The sequence below is a fragment of the Ranitomeya imitator genome, chromosome 9, assembly GCF_032444005.1.
Source record: "Ranitomeya imitator isolate aRanImi1 chromosome 9, aRanImi1.pri, whole genome shotgun sequence".
NCBI lineage: Eukaryota > Metazoa > Chordata > Amphibia > Anura > Dendrobatidae > Ranitomeya > Ranitomeya imitator.
Window position 1 is genome coordinate 97,979,732 of NC_091290.1, and position 21,019 is coordinate 98,000,750.

Here is a 21,019-nt window from a genome sequence, read left to right on the forward strand (position 1 = left end):
CAGTGGTCTTGTATGTCTTCCATTTTCTAATTATTGCTCCCACTGTTGATTTCTTCACTCCAAGCTGGTTGGCTATTGCAGATTCAGTCTTCCCAGCCTGGTGCAGGGCTACAATTTTGTTTCTGGTGTCCTTTGACAGCTCTTTGGTCTTCACCATAGAGGAGTTTGGAGTCAGACTGTTTGAGGGTGTGCACAGGTGTCTTTTTATACTGATAACAAGTTTAAACAGGTGCCATTACTACAGGTAATGAGTGGAGGAAAGAGGAGACTCTTAAAGAAGAAGTTACAGGTCTGTGAGAGCCAGAAATCTTGATTGTTTGTTTCTGACCAAATACTTATTTTCCACCATAATATGCAAATAAAATGACAAAAAAAAACAGACAATGTGATTTTCTGGATTTTTTTTTCTCAGTTTGTCTCCCATAGTTGAGGTCTACCTATGATGTAAATTACAGACGCCTCGCATCTTTTTAAGTGGTGGAACTTGCACTATTGCTGACTGACTAAATACTTTTTTGCCCCACTGTATATACCGATCAGTTGCTAAGGTGGGGCCCCGACATGGGATACTCACCACACACGGGGATATGAACACACACACAAAATGCACCACACACTACCATGTGCTTCAACACATATTACCCTCAGCACACATTACACTACACGTACACCAACCTCGCCACATAAAAGTCGAAACACAAAAGTCGCCGCTCAAAACTCGCCACGGGCAAAACTCACCACATGCAAAAACTAGGCTCACGCAAAACTCGCCACAAGTGCAAAACTCACCTCATGGAAAACTCGCCACACGCAAAACTTGCACGCGCGGAAAAATTGCCACATGCAGAAAAGTTGCAACACATGCATAAGTTGCCTCACACAAAACTTGCACATACTCAAAAGGCACCACACAAAACTCACCACGGGCAAAACTCTCCATGCGCGAAACTTGCTGCACACAACTTGCTACACTAACCTGTCACATGCAACTCGACACACAAAAAGTTGCTACACGCATGTTGCCACACAAAACTCATCTCACAAAAGTGGCTACATGCATGTCACCACACGCAACTCAACACACACAACGTGACAAACGAAACTCGCCCTAAAACACACACAAGTCTGGTATTATCCTTCAAAAATAAAAATCTCATTAATAAGCAGACAAACTACAAGAGCAACAAATGTACCATATAGGAAATACAGCAGCTGTCAGTCACATGACCTGTCTATTATGTGTATGTGTGAGCTAATATATACTGCCGGGGGGGGGGGGGGACTTCCTGTTGGCTGGGGATTTATCAGGCTGCCAATTTAGCTTACAAATACTGAGGTAAAAATACTGAGCAAATAGCGTGTGAACGAGGTCTAAAGGTACCGTCACACTAAAGCGACGCTGCAGCGATACCGACAACGACCCGGATCGCTGCAGCGTCGCTGTTTGGTCGCTGGAGAGCTGTCACACAGACCGCTCTCCAGCGACCAACGATGCCGGTAACCAGGGTAAACATCGGGTTACTAAGCGCAGGGCCGCGCTTAGTAACCCGATGTTTACCCTGGTTACCATCCTAAAAGTAAAAAAAACAAACAGTACATACTTACCTTCAGCTGTGTCCCCCCGGCGCTGTGCTTCTCTGTACTGGCTGTGAGCACAGCGGCCGGAAAGCAGAGCGGTGACGTCACCGCTCTGCTTTCCGGCCGCTGTGCTCACAGAAAGTGCAGGAAAGCACAGCGCCGGAGGACAGACAGCGGAAGGTAAGTAACATAGTAACATAGTAACATAGTTAGTAAGGCCGAAAAAAGACATTTGTCCATCCAGTTCAGCCTATATTCCATCATAATAAATACCCAGATCTACGTCCTTCTACAGAACCTAATAATTGTATGATACAATATTGTTCTGCTCCAGGAAGACATCCAGGCCTCTCTTGAACCCCTCGACTGAGTTCGCCATCACCACCTCCTCAGGCAAGCAATTCCAGATTCTCACTGCCCTAACAGTAAAGAATCCTCTTCTATGTTGGTGGAAAAACCTTCTCTCCTCCAGACGCAAAGAATGCCCCCTTGTGCCCGTCACCTTCCTTGGTATAAACAGATCCTCAGCGAGATATTTGTATTGTCCCCTTATATACTTATACATGGTTATTAGATCGCCCCTCAGTCGTCTTTTTTCTAGACTAAATAATCCTAATTTCGCTAATCTATCTGGGTATTGTAGTTCTCCCATCCCCTTTATTATTTTTGTTGCCCTCCTTTGTACTCTCTCTAGTTCCATTATATCCTTCCTGAGCACCGGTGCCCAAAACTGGACACAGTACTCCATGTGCGGTCTAACTAGGGATTTGTACAGAGGCAGTATAATGCTCTCATCATGTGTATCCAGACCTCTTTTAATGCACCCCATGATCCTGTTTGCCTTGGCAGCTGCTGCCTGGCACTGGCTGCTCCAGGTAAGTTTATCATTAACTAGGATCCCCAAGTCCTTCTCCCTGTCAGATTTACCCAGTGGTTTCCCGTTCAGTGTGTAATGGTGATATTGATTCCCTCTTCCCATGTGTATAACCTTACATTTATCATTGTTAAACCTCATCTGCCACCTTTCAGCCCAAGTTTCCAACTTATCCAGATCCATCTGTAGCAGAATACTATCTTCTCTTGTATTAACTGCTTTACATAGTTTTGTATCATCTGCAAATATCGATATTTTACTGTGTAAACCTTCTACCAGATCATTAATGAATATGTTGAAGAGAACAGGTCCCAATACTGACCCCTGCGGTACCCCACTGGTCACAGCGACCCAGTTAGAGACTATACCATTTATAACCACCCTCTGCTTTCTATCACTAAGCCAGTTACTAACCCATTTACACACATTTTCCCCCAGACCAAGCATTCTCATTTTGTGTACCAACCTCTTGTGCGGCACGGTATCAAACGCTTTGGAAAAATCGAGATATACCACGTCCAATGACTCACCGTGGTCCAGTCTATAGCTTACCTCTTCATAAAAACTGATTAGATTGGTTTGACAGGAGCGATTTCTCATAAACCCATGCTGATATGGAGTTAAACAGTTATTCTCATTGAGATAATCCAGAATAACATCCCTCAGAAACCCTTCAAATATTTTACCAACAATAGAGGTTAGACTTACTGGCCTATAATTTCCAGGTTCACTTTTAGAGCCCTTTTTGAATATTGGCACCACATTTGCTATGCGCCAGTCCTGCGGAACAGACCCTGTCGCTATAGAGTCACTAAAAATAAGAAATAATGGTTTATCTATTACATTACTTAGTTCTCTTAGTACTCGTGGGTGTATGCCATCCGGACCCGGAGATTTATCTATTTTAATCTTATTTAGCCGGTTTCGCACCTCTTCTTGGGTTAGATTGGTGACCCTTAATATAGGGTTTTCATTGTTTCTTGGGATTTCACCTAGCATTTCATTTTCCACCGTGAATACCGTGGAGAAGAAGGTGTTTAATATGTTAGCTTTTTCCTCGTCATCTGCAACCATTCTTTCCTCACTATTTTTTAAGGGGCCTACATTTTCAGTTTTTATTCTTTTACTATTGATATAGTTGAAGAACAGTTTGGGATTAGTTTTACTCTCCTTAGCAATGTGCTTCTCTGTTTCCTTTGTGGCAGCTTTAATTAGTTTTTTAGATAAAGTATATAATAATAATAATTTTTATTTATATAGCGCCAACATATTCCGCAGCGCTTTACAAATTATAGAGGGGACTTGTACAGACAATAGACATTACAGCATAACAGAAATACAGTTCAAAACAGATACCAGGAGGAGTGAGGGCCCTGCTCGCAAGCTTACAAACTATGGGGAAAAGGGGAGACACGAGAGGTGGATGGTAACAATTGCTTTAGTTATTCGGACCAGCTATAGTGTAAGGCTCAGGTGTTCATGTAAAGCTGCATGAACCAGTATGTAGCAGTACAGACACAGAGGGCTAATACTGCATAAAGGCATAAAGTATTTTTCTCCCTATAGTTTTTTAGAGCTTCAATGGTGCCATCCTGCTTTAGTAGTGCAAATGCTTTCTTTTTACTGTTAATTGCCTGTCTTACTTCTTTGTTTAGCCACATTGGGTTTTTCCTATTTCTAGTCCTTTTATTCCCACAAGGTATAAACCGCTTACACTGCCTATTTAGGATGTTCTTAAACATTTCCCATTTATTATCTGTATTCTCATTTCTGAGGATATTGTCCCAGTCTACCAGATTAAGGGCATCTCTAAGCTGTTCAAACTTTGCCTTCCTAAAGTTCAATGTTTTTGTGACTCCCTGACAAGTCCCCCTAGTGAAAGACAGGTGAAACTGCACAATATTGTGGTCGCTATTTCCTAAATGCCCAACCACCTGCAGATTTGTTATTCTGTCAGGTCTATTAGATAGTATTAGGTCTAAAAGTGCTGCTCCTCTGGTTGGATTCTGCACCAATTGTGAAAGATAATTTTTCTTGGTTATTAGCAGAAACCTGTTGCCTTTATGGGTTTCACAGGTTTCTGTTTCCCAGTTAATATCCGGGTAGTTAAAGTCCCCCATAACATAGTAACATAGTTAGTAAGGCCGAAAAGACATTTGTCCATCCAGTTCAGCCTATATTCCATCATAATAAGTACCCAGATCTACGTCCTTCTACAGAACCTAATAATTGTATGATACAATATTGTTCTGCTCCAGGAAGACATCCAGGCCTCTCTTGAACCCCTCGACTGAGTTCGCCATCACCACCTCCTCAGGCAAGCAATTCCAGATTCTCACTGCCCTAACAGTAAAGAATCCTCTTCTATGTTGGTGGAAAAACCTTCTCTCCTCCAGACGCAAAGAATGCCCCCTTGTGCCCGTCACCTTCCTTGGTATAAACAGATCCTCAGCGAGATATTTGTATTGTCCCCTTATATACTTATACATAGGACCTCATTATGGGTTGCAGCTTCATCTATCTATCTATCTATCTTCATCTTCATCTAAGTATGTAGTGTTTGTTTTTTTTTACTTTTAAACTGGTAACCAGGGTAAACATCGGGTTACTAAGCGCGGCCCTGCGCTTAGTAACCCGATGGTTACCCTGGTTACCAGCGAAGACATCGCTGAATCGGCGTCACACACGCCGATTCAGCGATGTCAGCAGGAAGTCCAGCGACGAAATAAAGTGCTGGACTTTCTGCAGCGACCAACGACATCACAGCAGGATTCTGATCGCTGCTGTGTGTCAAACTGAACGATATCGCTAGCCAGGACGCTGCAACGTCACAGATCGCTAGCGATATCGTTTAGTGTGACGGTACCTTAATACAGGAGGAGATGACATACAGATATATACTATATACAGGAGAGATGACACACAGGTATATACTATATAGAGGAGGAGATGATATACAGGTACATACTATTTACAGGAGGAGATGACAGATATATACTATATACAGGGGAGATGGCACAGGTATATACTATATACAGGAGCAGATGACCTACAGGTATATACTATATACAGGAGGAGATGACACACAGATATATACTATATACAGGTGAGATAACAGGTATATACTATATACAGGAGGAGATGACATACAGGTATAAACTATATATAGGAGATGACATACAGGTATATTCTGTATATAGGAGGAGATGACATACAGGTATATACTATATACAGGGGAGATGACACAGCAGGTATATACTATATACAGGGGAGATGACATACAGGTATATACAGGAGAGGACATACAGGTGTATACTACATATAAGGGAGATGACAAACATGTATATACTGAGGTGAAAATGAGAGGTGTGAGGTGAAAATGAAAAGGTGTGAGTGCAAAATGAGAGGAGTGAGGGAAAATAGTGGAGTGATCGGAAAATGACAGATGTGAGGTCGAAATGACAAGTGTTAGGGGGGAATGAGAGGAGTGAGGGAGAAAATGAGAAATGTGAGGGGGAAAATGAAAGATGTGATTGGGAAAATGAGAGGCGTGATGGGAAAATAAGAGAAGTGAGGTGCTATTACTAACCACAGATATTTACTATGCCCAGGCAACGCCGGGCTCTTCAGCTAGTAATCATATAAAACAGATACCAAGACGAATGTGGGCCCTTCTTGCAAGCTTACAATCTATGAGTTAATAGGGGAAACACGAAAGGTGGATGGTAACAATTGCTTTCATTGTTCTGACCAGCCGTTATGTAAGCAATCAGGTGTTCAAGTAATGCTGCATGAACAGGTTACCAACGAGCATGTGTAAAAGTACAGAAACAGAGGGTTATTAAATGAATAAAAACTGATGATACAAGGTTCCTCATTATGAAGAAAATTTTTAATGGGTAACACAGGGATAGTTAGATAAATGTGTTTAGGCGGTAGGCTAGTCTTAAGAAATGCTTTTTTAGGGCACGCTTAAAACTGTGGGGATTGGAAATTAATCAAATTATCCTGGTTAGTGCATTCCAGAGAATTGGCGCAACAATCGTGAAGTCTTAGAGACAAAAGTTGGAGGTTCTGATTATTGAGGATGTTAACCTTAGGTCATTAGCAGAACGGAGGGCAATGGTAGGGTGGTAGGCGGAGACCAGGGAGGAGATGTAGGGTGGTGCTGAACCATGGAGTGCTTTGCGGGTGAGAGTGATACGTTTATATTGAACTGTGGAGTGGATGGGTAACCAGTGCAATGACTGGTACAAGGTAGAGGCATCGGAATAACGGTCGGTGAGGAATGAGATCCTGGCTGCAGCATTCAGGATAGATTGGAGAGAGGAGAGTTTGGTAAGAGGGAGACCTATTAGTACAGAGTTACAATAGTCCAGACAAGAATGAATAAGAGCAACAGTACGTTTTTGCAGAGTCGATAGTAAGAAAAGGTCGGATTCCAGAAATGTTTTTGAGGTGTAGATAACAGCGAGCCAGTGATCGGATGTGTGTGTGTGTGTGTGGGGGGGGGTGGGAAGGGATTGTGAATGAAAGCTCTAAATCAAGTATGACCAAAAGAAAGAATATACCTGGCTATAAGGGTATTAGGCCCAGTATGAGTATTTTAAAACCAAATATATTTCCCATGTTTAACTTTTGAATTTGGTTTTGGCATCAAAATACTAATGCAAAGTATTGACCAAATCTGCAAAGTGTCCAAATATAAGCCTTATAGGATTTTTTTTTTTTTAGGTATAAATTAGGGGTTTATAGGTTACGTCAATGCAAAGTGGCATGAAAGCTAAAGGGTTAAGAAAAAGACCAAAATATTGAAAGGTTCAAAGGATATCCAAATGGAAATACATTTCTATCATTTTAAATTAAAAATTGTATACAGATTTTTGGATATAAATATCTTTTATTATCCTCCCTTTACCTCCATAGTCAAACTATGATCTTAACGAAGACGTTAAAGATTACAAATAAAAAGCACAAATCTGATACATTAAGACAAGGTATTATTCATATTCACCTGACAAGATGCCACTGGCCGCTCCAGGAATGCCAGAGATTTCACTGACATTGTTATGAAGAAAATACTCATCACACGAGCCACTTGAGAAATTTGTAGACCCGCAGAACAGTTCAGACAACTTAGTTGCCACTGTCACATTATCTACATTCACAGTCTTGGCACATAAATCAAACTGGTCTCTGGCGAGGGTTCGGTTTCCCAGCACACAAATGCTATTGAAATTAAAAAGAGACAACACTTAGTATAACACAACACAGTATAAAAACACTGTGTGGAAACAAACAAAAATTAATTAGCCTCATTAAGAAAAAAGGAAAGTAAAAGAAAATGTTAGTCATAGATTAATGGTCCTATCGAGTACAGGATTTTCATACAGTATATATAATTCTATGTGCATTCCTAAAGCAAAATACGTATCTTTTAATATGGGGTAATTGGGCTTAGAACATTTAAAAAGACCAAGCCCTGCGAAAACAGTTAATTGAATCAGGTCCAGTGGGGTTTTATTTTTGCAAAACATATTATTTAGCTTAATGTGCAAGACCATGTTCATTTCATATTCATACGCCTATCTGAGGCAGGCAGCAAGACGTTGTCTATTGCAGTTTCATGCCTGATTCAAATAGGCAGATACGTCAGAAAATTTTGTTACTCCATTTGCATCATTACAGTCAATGACTCAACAAATACGCCCGGATCCATTTTTACAGGGATTCAGGCATGATCCGAAATGGACCACTGACATGGGTATAAAACACTATGTTAAACCGGACTAAAGTTGAAAGGCTGTTTGGCGGTTTTGTGTATTCTCACCACTAATAGAAAAATGTGTGTAGTTTTAAAGGGAGGCTGACAGTAGGATTTACTCCCTAGAAGGTATTTGAAGCCTTAACCCTGACACCATCCAACAAGGTATGTGACCCTGACACCATCCTACTAGGTGTGTGACCCTGACACCATCCTACTAGGTGCGTGACCCTGACACCATCCTACTAGGTGCGTGACCCTGACACCATCCTACAAGGTGCGTGACCCTGACACCATCCTACAAGGTACGTGACCCTGACACCATCCTACAACGTACGTGACCCTGACACCATCCTACTAGGTGCGAGACCCTGACACCATCCTACAAGGTACGTGACCCTGACACCATCCTACAAGGTATGTGACCCTGACATCATCCTACAAGGTATGTGACCCTGACACCATCCTACTAGGTGCGAGACCCTGACACCATCCTACTAGGTGCGTGACCCTGACACCATCCTACTAGGTGCGTGACCCTGACACCATCCTACAAGGTGCGTGACCCTGACACCATCCTACAAGGTACGTGACCCTGACACCATCCTACAACGTACGTGACCCTGACACCATCCTACTAGGTGCGAGACCCTGACACCATCCTACAAGGTACGTGACCCTGACACCATCCTACAAGGTATGTGACCCTGACATCATCCTACAAGGTATGTGACCCTGACACCATCCTACTAGGTGCGAGACCCTGACACCATCTTACAAGGTGCGTGACCCTGACACCATAGTACAAGGAACGTGACCCTGACACCATCCTACAAGGTATCTAAAAAACTAATTAAAGCTGCCAAAAAGGAAACAGAGAAGCACATAGCTAAGGAGAGTAAAACTAATCCCAAACTGTTCTTCAACTATATCAATAGTAAAAGAATAAAAACTGAAAATGTAGGCCCCTTAAAAAATAGTGAGGAAAGAATGGTTGTAGATGACGAGGAAAAAGCTAACATATTAAACACCTTCTTCTCCACGGTATTCACGGTGGAAAATGAAATGCTAGGTGAAATCCCAAGAAACAATGAAAACCCTATGTTAAGGGTCACCAATCTAACCCAAGAAGAGGTGCGAAACCGGCTAAATAAGATTAAAATAGATAAATCTCCGGGTCCGGATGGCATACACCCACGAGTACTAAGAGAACTAAGTAATGTAATAGATAAACCATTATTTCTTATTTTTAGGGACTCTATAGCGACAGGGTCTGTTCCGCAGGACTGGCGCATAGCAAATGTGGTGCCAATATTCAAAAAGGGCTCTAAGAGTGAACCTGGAAATTATAGGCCAGTAAGTCTAACCTCTATTGTTGGTAAAATATTTGAAGGTTTTCTGAGGGATGTTATTCTGGATTATCTCAATGAGAATAACTGCTTAACTCCATATCAGCATGGGTTTATGAGAAATCGCTCCTGTCAAACCAATCTAATCAGTTTTTATGAAGAGGTAAGCTATAGGCTGAACCACGGTGAGTCATTGGACGTGGTATATCTCGATTTTTCCAAAGCGTTTGATACCGTGCCGCACAAGAGGTTGGTACACAAAATGAGAATGCTTGGTCTGGGGGAAAATGTGTGTAAATGGGTTAGTAACTGGCTTAGTGATAGAAAGCAGAGGGTGGTTATTGTTGTGAATTCTGTGGCCAAGCTCCCTCCTGTGGTCGAGAGTGGTACTTCGGCTGGTTCTGTCTATGAGCTTCCTTTGGTGGATGAGAGTGGTACTGCGGCTTCTGAGTTTCCTTCCTCAGGTGATGAGGTTAAGTCGTTAGGTGCTGCTCTATTTAACTCCACCTGGTGCTTTGATCCTGGCCTCCAGTCAATGTTCTAGTATTGGTCTTGCTTCCTCCTGGATCGTTCCTGTGGCCTGTCTATCCTGCATAAGCTAAGTTTTGCTTGTGTTATTTTTGTTTGCTATTTTTTCTGTCCAGCTTGCTTTATTGTTTTTTCTTGCTTGCTGGAAGCTCTGAGACGCAGAGTGAGCACCTCCGTACCGTTAGTCGGTGCGGAGGGTCTTTTTGCCCCTCTGCGTGGTTGTTTGTAGGTTTTTGTGTTGACCGCAAAGCTATCTTTCCTATCCTCGGTCTATTCAGTAAGTCGGGCCTCACTTTGCTAAATCTATTTAATCTCTGTGTTTGTATTTTCTTCTTACTCACAGTCATTTTATGTGGGGGGCTGCCTTTTCCTTTGGGGAATTTCTCTGAGGCAAGGTAGGCTTATTTGTCTATCTTCAGGGCTAGTTAGTTTCTCAGGCTGTGCCGAGTTGCATAGGGAGCGTTAGGCGCAATCCACGGCTACCTCTAGTGTGGTGTGTTAGGATTAGGGATTGCGGTCAGCAGAGTTTCCACGTCTCAGAGCTCGTCATTTGTTTTTGGTAATTGTCAGGACACTTTGTGTGCTCTGAACTTCAATGTCCATTGTGGTTCTGAATTACCTGTTCAGAACAGGTTATAAATGGTATAGTCTCTAACTGGGTCGCTGTGACCAGTGGGGTACCGCAGGGGTCAGTATTGGGACCTGTTCTCTTCAACATATTCATTAATGATCTGGTAGAAGGTTTACACAGTAAAATATCGATATTTGCAGATGATACAAAACTATGTAAAGCAGTTAATAGAAGAGAAGATAGTATTCTGCTACAGATGGATCTGGATAAGTTGGAAACTTGGGCTGAGAGGTGGAAGATGAGGTTTAACAATGATAAATGTAAGGTTATACACATGGGAAGAAGGAATCAATATCACCATTACACACTGAATGGGAAACCACTGGGTAAATCTGACAGGGAGAAGGACTTGGGGATCCTAGTTAATGATAAACTTACCTGGAGCAGCCAGTGCCAGACAGCAGCTGCCAAGGCAAACAGGATCATGGGGTGCATTAAGAGGTCTGGATACACATGATGAGAGCATTATACTGCCTCTGTACAAATCCCTAGTTAGACCGCACATGGAGTACTGTGTCCAGTTTTGGGCACCGGTGCTCAGGAAGGATATAATGGAACTAGAGAGAGTACAAAGGAGGGCAACAAAATTAATAAAGGGGATGGGAGAACTACAATACCCAGATAGATTAGCGAAATTAGGATTATTTAGTCTAGAAAAAAGACGACTGAGGGGCGATCTAATAACCATGTATAAGTATATAAGGGGACAATACAAATATCTCGCTGAGGATCTGTTTATACCAAGGAAGGTGACGGGCACAAGGGGGCATTCTTTGCGTCTGGAGGAGAGAAGGTTTTTCCACCAACATAGAAGAGGATTCTTTACTGTTAGGGCAGTGAGAATCTGGAATTGCTTGCCTGAGGAGGTGGTGATGGCGAACTCAGTCGAGGGGTTTAAGAGAGGCCTGGATGTCTTCCTGGAGCAGAACAATATTGTAACATACAATTATTAGGTTCTGTAGAAGGACGTAGATCTGGGGATTTATTATGATGGAATATAGGCTGAACTGGATGGACAAATGTCTTTTTTCGGCCTTACTAACTATGTTACTATGTTACTATGTATGTGACCCTGACACCATCCTACAAAGTGCGTGACCCCGACACAATCCGACAAGGTGCGTGACCCCGACACCATCCTACATGATACATGACCCTGACACCATCCTACTTCTTGGACCGTTCCCGGCGCCTGCCTCAACAGGGCAGATAAAGTACGCCTGTGCAGAAGCCGTGACAGGAAGCAAGGAAGAGGACGTCATGGCTTGAAGATGGGAGGTGCCAGACCCGGACCGCGACGCCCATCGGACCGGGCTGACCCCCCAGGTGAGTATAATCTAACTTGATTTTCTTATCTTTCAAGTTAAATCGGGGGCTTATCTACAGCATTACAGAATGCTGTAGATAAGCCCCTGATGGCGGTGGCCGAAGCTTATATACGAAAAAGTAGGTGACAGATTGCCTTTAAACCTTTGGTTGTCTTTGCTTCAGAGTACTAAATCTTTATGTAGCAAGTCATTTAAGTTAATTATTTACTTACGGAAACCATGGTGGGTCAAAAATAGACTTGATGGAGCCTGCATAGATGGCCAAAATGGAGAGGACCACACATGACAGAAACACAGAGGCAAATTTGTTCACATATTTCACTCCAACACATACAACAATTGCCATCAAGGTAAGAAAGATCGTCCCGTAGACTCGCATATTGTTCAATTTAGAAGTTGAATCTTCATGGTCATTATTAGAATGAAATATGGCAGCTGAAGGAACAATGTACACCTAAAGAGAGAAACATATGTCAATATGCATCCAAAAGAGATTCCTCTTCATGCCTATGGCAAACTATGACAAGATTGGCCATGGTATCGAGATTGGGGCCCAGTCATCTGAATGGAGAAGTGTATATTGTGGCACTCCATTAAAATGGTTGACGTTTCCAGCATATTGGTGAATTTTTGGTAGACCCATTCTATTCAATGGACAGAACCGTTGCACGTGCCTCTGCAACACCAGCAGCACAAGGCATCTATAGAATATTTGGATATGCCATAAAGGTCCCAGATATTTGGCGTGGCTACATCTGTAAAAATCTGACCTATCAAAATATAAAATAATTTAACCCAGATGATAAATGTGATTAAAAAAATGCAATTTTTTGGTTGCTGCGCCCACCATATCCAAGTCATATTAGTTGCACAATAAACAAAACTCTCCTAAAAATGGTTAAGTTGCATTTTTTTCACACTTAAGACTTCTTTTCCCTGTCTTTTCATACACTGTATGGTACCTCTTCTAATAAATTGTATGACAAAATGGACTCATTAAAAAACTAAACTGATGTCATACAGATGGCATCTGCACCATTTAGATGCTGCTGTCTGAAACGGACAAAAGCATCCAAAAGGTCAGCCGCAGGAGCTTAGATATGGAAAGTAGCTGGCATTTACTGCCTGTAGAGGCGAATTAGCTCCTGAGCCCCTTCACATCTGCAGACCACTGTCCAGGTTGTTTATAAACATCCTAATGTGAAAGGGGGTCAAGTCATGTTTTAGAATTCTTTAAATGGAATACAGGACATACGTTGCCTTTTGACACGTTAAGTAACCTATATAGATAAGATTTTTAATAGATAATAGAAGCATAATCGCAATTTACATAGCTAGTGATATCATACCTCGAGATCTCCCTATACTAAAGGTAAAATAAATTTTTTAAATTATTTAAAGATGTACTCCCATAAAAAAATAAATAAAAAAACCTTTTAAAATCCGTATGCAGTGTAGTATAGTATTTTAATAAAACTTACTAATTGCAGTCTTCCCCGGTTTCCAGCATTGCTCCGGTCCTCTTCTAGATCACATGACAGTCTTTCACGGGTTCACAAGGGGACTATGGAGAAATGATACTTCCACCTCTGTAAGCCTACCAAGACTCAGAAAAAAGCTCAATAGACTTAGATTGTGAAAGTGATTTCCAGGCCACACAAACCATTAAGTTAGTTGGCTAGTCTTATTAACTAGAGCGGGTGCAGAGAAGAGCGACCAAGGTTATTAGAGGACTGGGGGGTCTGCAATACCAAGATAGGTTATTACACTTGGGGCTATTTAGTTTGGAAAAATGAAGACTAAGGGGTGATCTTATTTTAATGTATAAATATATGAGGGGACAGTACAAAGACCTTTCCGATGATCTTTTTAGTCATAGACCTGAGACAGGGACAAGGGGGCATCCTCTACGTCTGGAGGAAAGAAGGTTTAGGCATAATAACAGACGTGGGTTCTTTACTGTAAGAGCAGTGAGACTATGGAACTCTCTGCCGTACGATGTTGTAATGAGTGATTCAGTACTTAAATTTAAGAGGGGATTGGATACCTTTCTGGAAAAGTATAATGTTACAGGGTTTATATACACTAGATTCCTTGATAGGGCTTTGATCCAGGGAACTAGTCTGATTGCCGTATGTGGAGTCGGGAAGGAATTTTTTTCCCAAAAGTGGAGCTTAGTATTTGCCTCATGGTTTTTTTTTGCCTTCCTCTGGATCAACATGTTAGGGCATGTTAGGTTAGGTTATGGGTTGAACTAGATGGACTTAAAGTCTTCCTTCAACCTTAATAACTATGTTACTATGTTACTATGTTATTTGAAGTCACATGACTCAGAAAAGGACCTGAGAGTTACTGACACCAGGAAAGATGGCGATCAGGAAGTATTTAAATACAACTATACTACACCACATACATATCTAGAAAGTTGGGAATACTTACCTAAACCTATACTCCTACAGAGCCACCAACAGATCATGGTTTCAGGATAATATTAGATATATTAAAAGAGCTGTTCAGTCATAGTATTTTGATCAACATGGGAGAAGGGAAAAAACTAACAGAGAAAAGGGGAACAGGTTCTTACATGCACATTAAATAATTCTATTTAAACTTAACAGACGTAGATATAATATCAAGTGTGTACATTTTGTGAACTTTCATGGAGTGTGCAAATAGGTTTTTTTTCCCTCATGTAGGGAATTGAGATAAATGTCCTTATCGGTGCATACATTCTATTACAGTCGCAATAGTGCACTCTTTATTGACATCGCAAGTATTCAAGTATTTGAATATGTGTCAACTAATTGTTTTATTTTTGTTTAGTAATGATGAGAGGAATATTTGCTAGAACGATATTTGTTTGCCACATGCTTGAAATTCTGCTTTATTATTTTAGACAAAGATTTGAAGGGTATGTGCACACGATGCAGATTTAGTGCAGAATTGGTGCAGAACTGATGCAGATTTTTCTGCTGCAGAAACGCTGCAGAACTGCACTGTGATTTACAGTACAATGTAAATCAATGTGGAAAAAAAAGCTGTGCACATGGTGCAGAAAAATCTGCGCTGAAACGCTGCAGATTTCAAAGAAGTGCACGTCACTTCTTTTGTGCAGTTCTGCAGCGTTTCTGCAGCAGATTTTTCTGCACCATGTGCACAGCTTTTTTTTCACATTGATTTACATTGTACTGCACAGAAACTGCATAGAAACTGCACAGAAACTGCACAGAAACTGCATAGAAACTGCACAGAAACTGCATCAAATCTGCAGATGCAGATTTAGTGCAGATAATTCTGCACCACATTTTCTACGTGTGCACATAGCCTACGATTGATTCCACCATATAATGATTGCAAAATCGATTTTGCAATTATTTTCACATGTGGGGTTGGGTTTGTATATGTGTTATTAACTTTGAATGCTCATTGTATTTTGAGGGCTTGTGCACACGTTGCGGATTTGCCTGCGGATGCGCAGCATTTTTGATGCTGCGGATCTGCAGCAGTTTTCCTTGCATTTTACAGTAGCATGTTTAACTATGGAAAACCAAATCCGCTGTACACATGCTGCGGAAAATACCACGCAGAAACACTGCGGTTTATTTTCCGCAGCATGTCAATCCTTTGAGCAGATTCCGCAGCGTTTTACACCTGTTCCATAATTGGAATCCGCAGGTGTAAAAAAGCAGGTGAAATACGCACAAAAAAAAACTGCACAAAAACCTGGTTTACCGCAGGTAACATGCAGGGCGTTTTGCCTGTGGACTTTTCAGAATCTGCACGAAAAAATCCGCAATGGAATCCGCAACGTGTGCACATACCCTTAGATGCCTATGAGTAAGGACAAAGTCCGAAAGGTGTCAGGCGTGAGGGGCATGTTCGGCCCTTGACATTCATGTTTTAACTTTTTACAAACAATGGATTAAATAAAAAACAAAATTTGAATTTTTATGGATATCATCTGGTGCTGGTTTTTCCTTTTTTGCCTATAGTATTTTGAGGACCTATTCTTGTGATCTCAGATTGGTTGGGGTCCAACACAATGCTTCCTCATCCTCACTCAAAGCTGTTGGGCCTAACTTGTCAGTACACTCTAAGGCATTTTCATCCGGTAGCTCCTACCATTTTTATTTGGTTTTGTGAATACCCATCTCCATTTCCACCACCAGGTTATGGGTTATGACCACTTGATTCCAGTAAATAACCCCACTAAGCTCTTAACCAGGTATGGCTACATTTTCTGTATGCTTATATAATGCAACAGATTAAATAAGCCACAAAAAGCTGAGTCAGTATCTGTCATACTTCTTTAAGAAATCCATCTATCAGTATACAGACCGCAATGTCCGGACTGACCACAGATCTCCTGTCCCAAACTTACAGCATCACTTGTGCTTATGGAGTCCGTAAGTTTGTGTCAGAAGACCAAGGGTCAAGTCCAGGCATTGTGATCCAGATACGGCTCATGCCCTAAAGCTTTGAATTGAAGAAGTAGACACTGCTCAAATTAGTTTCATAGCCCCAATCCTCATTAAATCAGGGTTCTTCTACAGCGTTCTATTCTTTTATCCCTAATATTTTGGATAAATGTAGGGAAGTGAACACATTGACTTTAGTTCCCTTGAGCTTCCCCGATTCTGCTGCTCTTAAGTTTTTCACTGTGTGACTCCATTGCAGAGATATTCACATTTGTTTCTTTGGGAGCATTATATCTTAAATCTCTGCTGGGCCTTTTCACAAACTTTTGTGGGCATGTGTGCTTTCACCCTCCTTCCAAGATACCAACAATCATAACGAGGTAGCGTCAGACTGCCAGATCAGCAGTTTAGCTGTAATTGGCAGAATATGGGAAGGATGGTTGAAAGCGAATGCTTTTGAGATAAGACTCAAAAATACATTAAGTTGAACTAAAAGCAGAAATATCACATAGTGTTCTCCAGAAGAAAATCTGAATATCTCGGCAATGGAATGATGTGGCACAAAAAAAAAAAAAAAATAGTGGCATACTCACTGGGCTTACAAAAGTATTAGCTCAATTATTTGAGTGAGTGACAAGTCTTTTTTAAGTGGCGAATACTTCTTAATAAATAAGGGGCATCATCAAACAGCGAGCCCATTAAGACTAGTGTGTGCAACACAAGTCTTCATGAAAAGGTCTCTACATGCCGCATTCCAGTCAGCGAGTCTAATGACTTTTGGGAAAGAGTGTAATGCACTTAGTGGCACAGAGTGGTAACAAATAATTTTTTCTCTTAGAGCATAATATGAAAAGCAATGCTGCTCCATATATCTATATCTATCTATCTATCTATCTATCTATCCATCTATCCATCTATCCATCTATCTACATATACTTAAACACAGGTGCTTCTTACAAAATAATATCAAAAAGTTGATTTATTTCAGTTCTTCAATACAAAAAGTGAAATTAATATAGAGTGATCTATTCCAAGTGTTTGTTTCTGTTACTGTTGATAATTATGGCTTACAGCCAATGAATACCCAAAAGTAATCCCAGTAAATTAGAAAACTTTATAACATCAGTTTGAAAAATGATTTTCAAATCTGAAATGTTGGCCTACTGAAATGCGTGTTCAGTAAATGCGCTCAATACTTGGTCCGGGCTCCTTTTGCATCAATTCCTGCATCAATGCGGCGTGGCATGGAGGCGATCAGCCTGTGGCACTGCTGAGGTGTTATGGAAGACCAAGTTGCTTTGATAGTAGCCTTCAGATTGTTTGCATTATTGGTTCTGGTGTCTAGCATCTTCCTCTTGACAATAACCCATAGATTCTCTATGGGGTTAAGGTCAGGCGAGTTTGCTGGCCAATCAAGCACAGTGATCAGGTTATTTTTAAACCAGGTATTGGTACTTTTGGCAGTGTGGACAGATGCCAAGTCCTGCTGGAGAATGAAATTTCCATGTCCAAAAAGCTTGTTGGCAGAGGGAAGCATGAAGAGCTCTAAAATTTCTTGGTAGATGGCTGTGCTGACTTTGGTCTTGATAAAACACAGTGGACCTACACCAGCAGATGACATGGCTCCCCAAACCATCACTGATCGTGGAAACTTCACACTAAACCTCAAGTAGCTTGGATTGTGTGCCTCTCCACTTTTCCTCCAGACTCTGGGACCTTGATTAACAAATAAAAAGCAAAATTTATTTTCATCTGAAAACACATTGGACCACTAAGCAACAGTCCAGTTCTTTTTCTACTTGGACCAGGTAAGACGCTTCTGGCATTGTCTATTGGTCATGAGAGGATTGACACAAGGAAGGCGACACTAGTAGCCCATGTCCTGGATACATCTGTGTCTGGTGGTTCTTGAAGCAATGACTCCAGCAGCAGTCCACTCCTTGTGAATCTCCTCCAAATTTTTGAATGGCCCTTTCTTATCAATCCTTTCAAGGCTGCGGTTATCCCAGTTGCTTGTGTACCTTTTAACTCCACACTTTTTCCTTCCACTCAACTTTCCATTAAAGCACTCTGAACAGCCAGCTTCTTTAGCAATGACCTTTTGTGGCTCACCCTCCTTGTGGAGTGTGTCAATGACTGCTTCCTGGACATCTGTCAAGTCAGCAGTCTTCCCCATGATTGTGTAGCCCACTGAAACAGATTAAAGGACCTTTTTAAGCATTTAGAAAGCCTTTTCAGATGTTTTTTGCAACATTAAGAGAAATAAAACACTTGAAATAGATCACTTCATTTGTAATGACTGTACATAATTTGAGTTTCACTTAATGTATTGAAGAACTGAAATAAAGTAACTTTTTGATGATATTCTAATTTTGTGAGAAGCATCTGTATAAATAAAAAAATATATATATATATATACACATACACATATATACACATACACTATATATATATACATATACACAAATATATATATGCATATACACAAATATATATATATATATATATATATATATATATGCATATACACAAATATATATATATATATATATATATATATATATATATATATATACACACACACACACACACACACACACACACACAGTACACATTTGGAATTATATACTTAAAAAAGTGTGAAACACCTGTAAATATGTCTTATATTCTAGGTTCTTCAAAGTAGCCACCTTTTGCTTTGATTACTGCTTTGCACACTCTTGGCATTCTCTTGATGAGCTTCAAGAGGTAATCACCTGAAATGGTCTTCTAAAAATCTTGAAGGAGTTCCCAGAGATGCTTAGCACTTGTTAGCCCTTTTGCCTTCACTCTGCGGTCCAGCTCACCCCAAACCATCTCGATTGGGTTCAGGTCTGGTGACTGTGGAGGCCAGGTCATCTGGCGTAGCACCCCATCACTCTCCTTCTTGGTCAAATAGCCCTTACACAGCCTGGAGGTGTGTTTGGGTCACTGTCCTGTTGAAAAATAAATGATGGTCCAACTAAACGCAAACCGGATTGTCACGATTCCCCTGACCGCTGTCACCAATTGGTCAGGATTCACACCGTGACCGTCACCCCTACGTCACGGATTGAGGTGACTTTAGGCCAACAGACGGCTATCACATGTGCAGGGGGGCTTATCTTAGTTATCCCTCCACTCCACGATGTGATGAAAAAAAACACACACAAGGCTATTGACCTCTTAGTTTACAGCAGGGGCTTATTCTAGGTATCCCACTGCTTTTCTATATACCACGAACTGCAGGGATTTATGTATATCCCGCTTACAGTTCCACTTAACACTTGCAGCTCTCTGGCGCCCCCCTTACTCTCAGGTCAGATTAGGTACTGCACCCTGGGTAATTAGTCGCCAGAAAGGCTGCCTGCTATGTACTGGCTATTGAGCACGCTGCAGCGATGTGATAACTACTCCCACTCAGGCAGGAACAATAATTAATTATCAATGCCGCAGTCGCTTCAGCATCCCTCAACAGTCAGCGCACTCTCGCTGCCACCAGCTTCGATTAAACAGGTCCGAAGCTAACCCAACACAACAGTAACAGTAGCGTATTTCCCTTCAGAAGACTTAGGGAACGGTTTTTAGAGCATGGAGAAGAACTTACATATAATAGTATATCCCATTAAAAAAAAATTAGGCAGTGCTTTATCAAAAATATTTTTATAAAGATGTTACAAATGAGACAATTGCAAATATGTACATGGGTAATTATAACATAAAGGGAATAAAAGAGAAAAGATAACACTCACATGTTAAAAGCATGGCGGGCACCCCAGGCTAGTGCAGTTTCCATACATCCCAGTCCATGAGATGTACTCAGCTCTTCCAGGACAATAGGACAAGAAGTCCAGAAGAAGAAATCCAGCAGAAAAGTGAGCTGGGGATGTGTGCCACAACTTAATACCTTAAGGCTTTGACATCACAGAAGGGCTGGCTTATCCAGACCCTCCTCTCTCTACATTCTGAGTACTTCAATCTTAAATTTATCTACTTGCTATAACTTCGCTACAAAACATGACAGAGTCAGACTCAACCTATCATTCATCTCGGATTAACATGAGCATTCTAATGAGATCAAATATGTCCTATCTGGGATACATATTTACAGAGAAAACTCTACTTCTTTACCAGACGGAGTTAGAAGCCCGAGTTTCACGGGATGTGTAGATACACCGAGTGATTATAAGAATATATATTTTCGTATTTCTAGCTTAAATCGTGCCTAATATCTAACAAAAACTAAACAAAGAATCTTTCATGAATTTTTGGAGCCACTTTTCCAGTTCTAACCAGAGCAGGTGGGAGGGGTGAGGGACTTTCCTCTGAGCCTGGAATTTACGACCCCAGGGCAATAAAACCCCCTTCTAGCATACAGTCTGTAGCCCAGAGAGAAACAAGTAGAGTCAGCTAGTGAAGGGGGGGTTTAGCCCACCTCATGAGCTGAAGAGCAACTAAACTTATATGATATTTCATACCATATCGTGACACGGATGGAATAGCATGCCGCTGCAAGATGCTGTGGTAGCCA

At 41.2% G+C, this 21,019-nt stretch overlaps 1 protein-coding gene across 1 annotated transcript in view; it reads right to left on the reverse strand.

The window, feature by feature from the left end:
* Positions 1 to 21,019, reverse strand: part of SLC12A4 (solute carrier family 12 member 4) — a 450,549-nt gene that overhangs the window by 295,185 nt on the left and 134,345 nt on the right. The window contains exons 7-8 of the mRNA XM_069740162.1: positions 12,265 to 12,506; positions 7,467 to 7,681 (exon numbers count right to left, since the gene is read on the reverse strand). Of these exons, the coding sequence (XP_069596263.1) occupies positions 7,467 to 7,681; positions 12,265 to 12,506 (457 nt within the window). The remainder of the gene's footprint in view (positions 1 to 7,466; positions 7,682 to 12,264; positions 12,507 to 21,019) is intronic.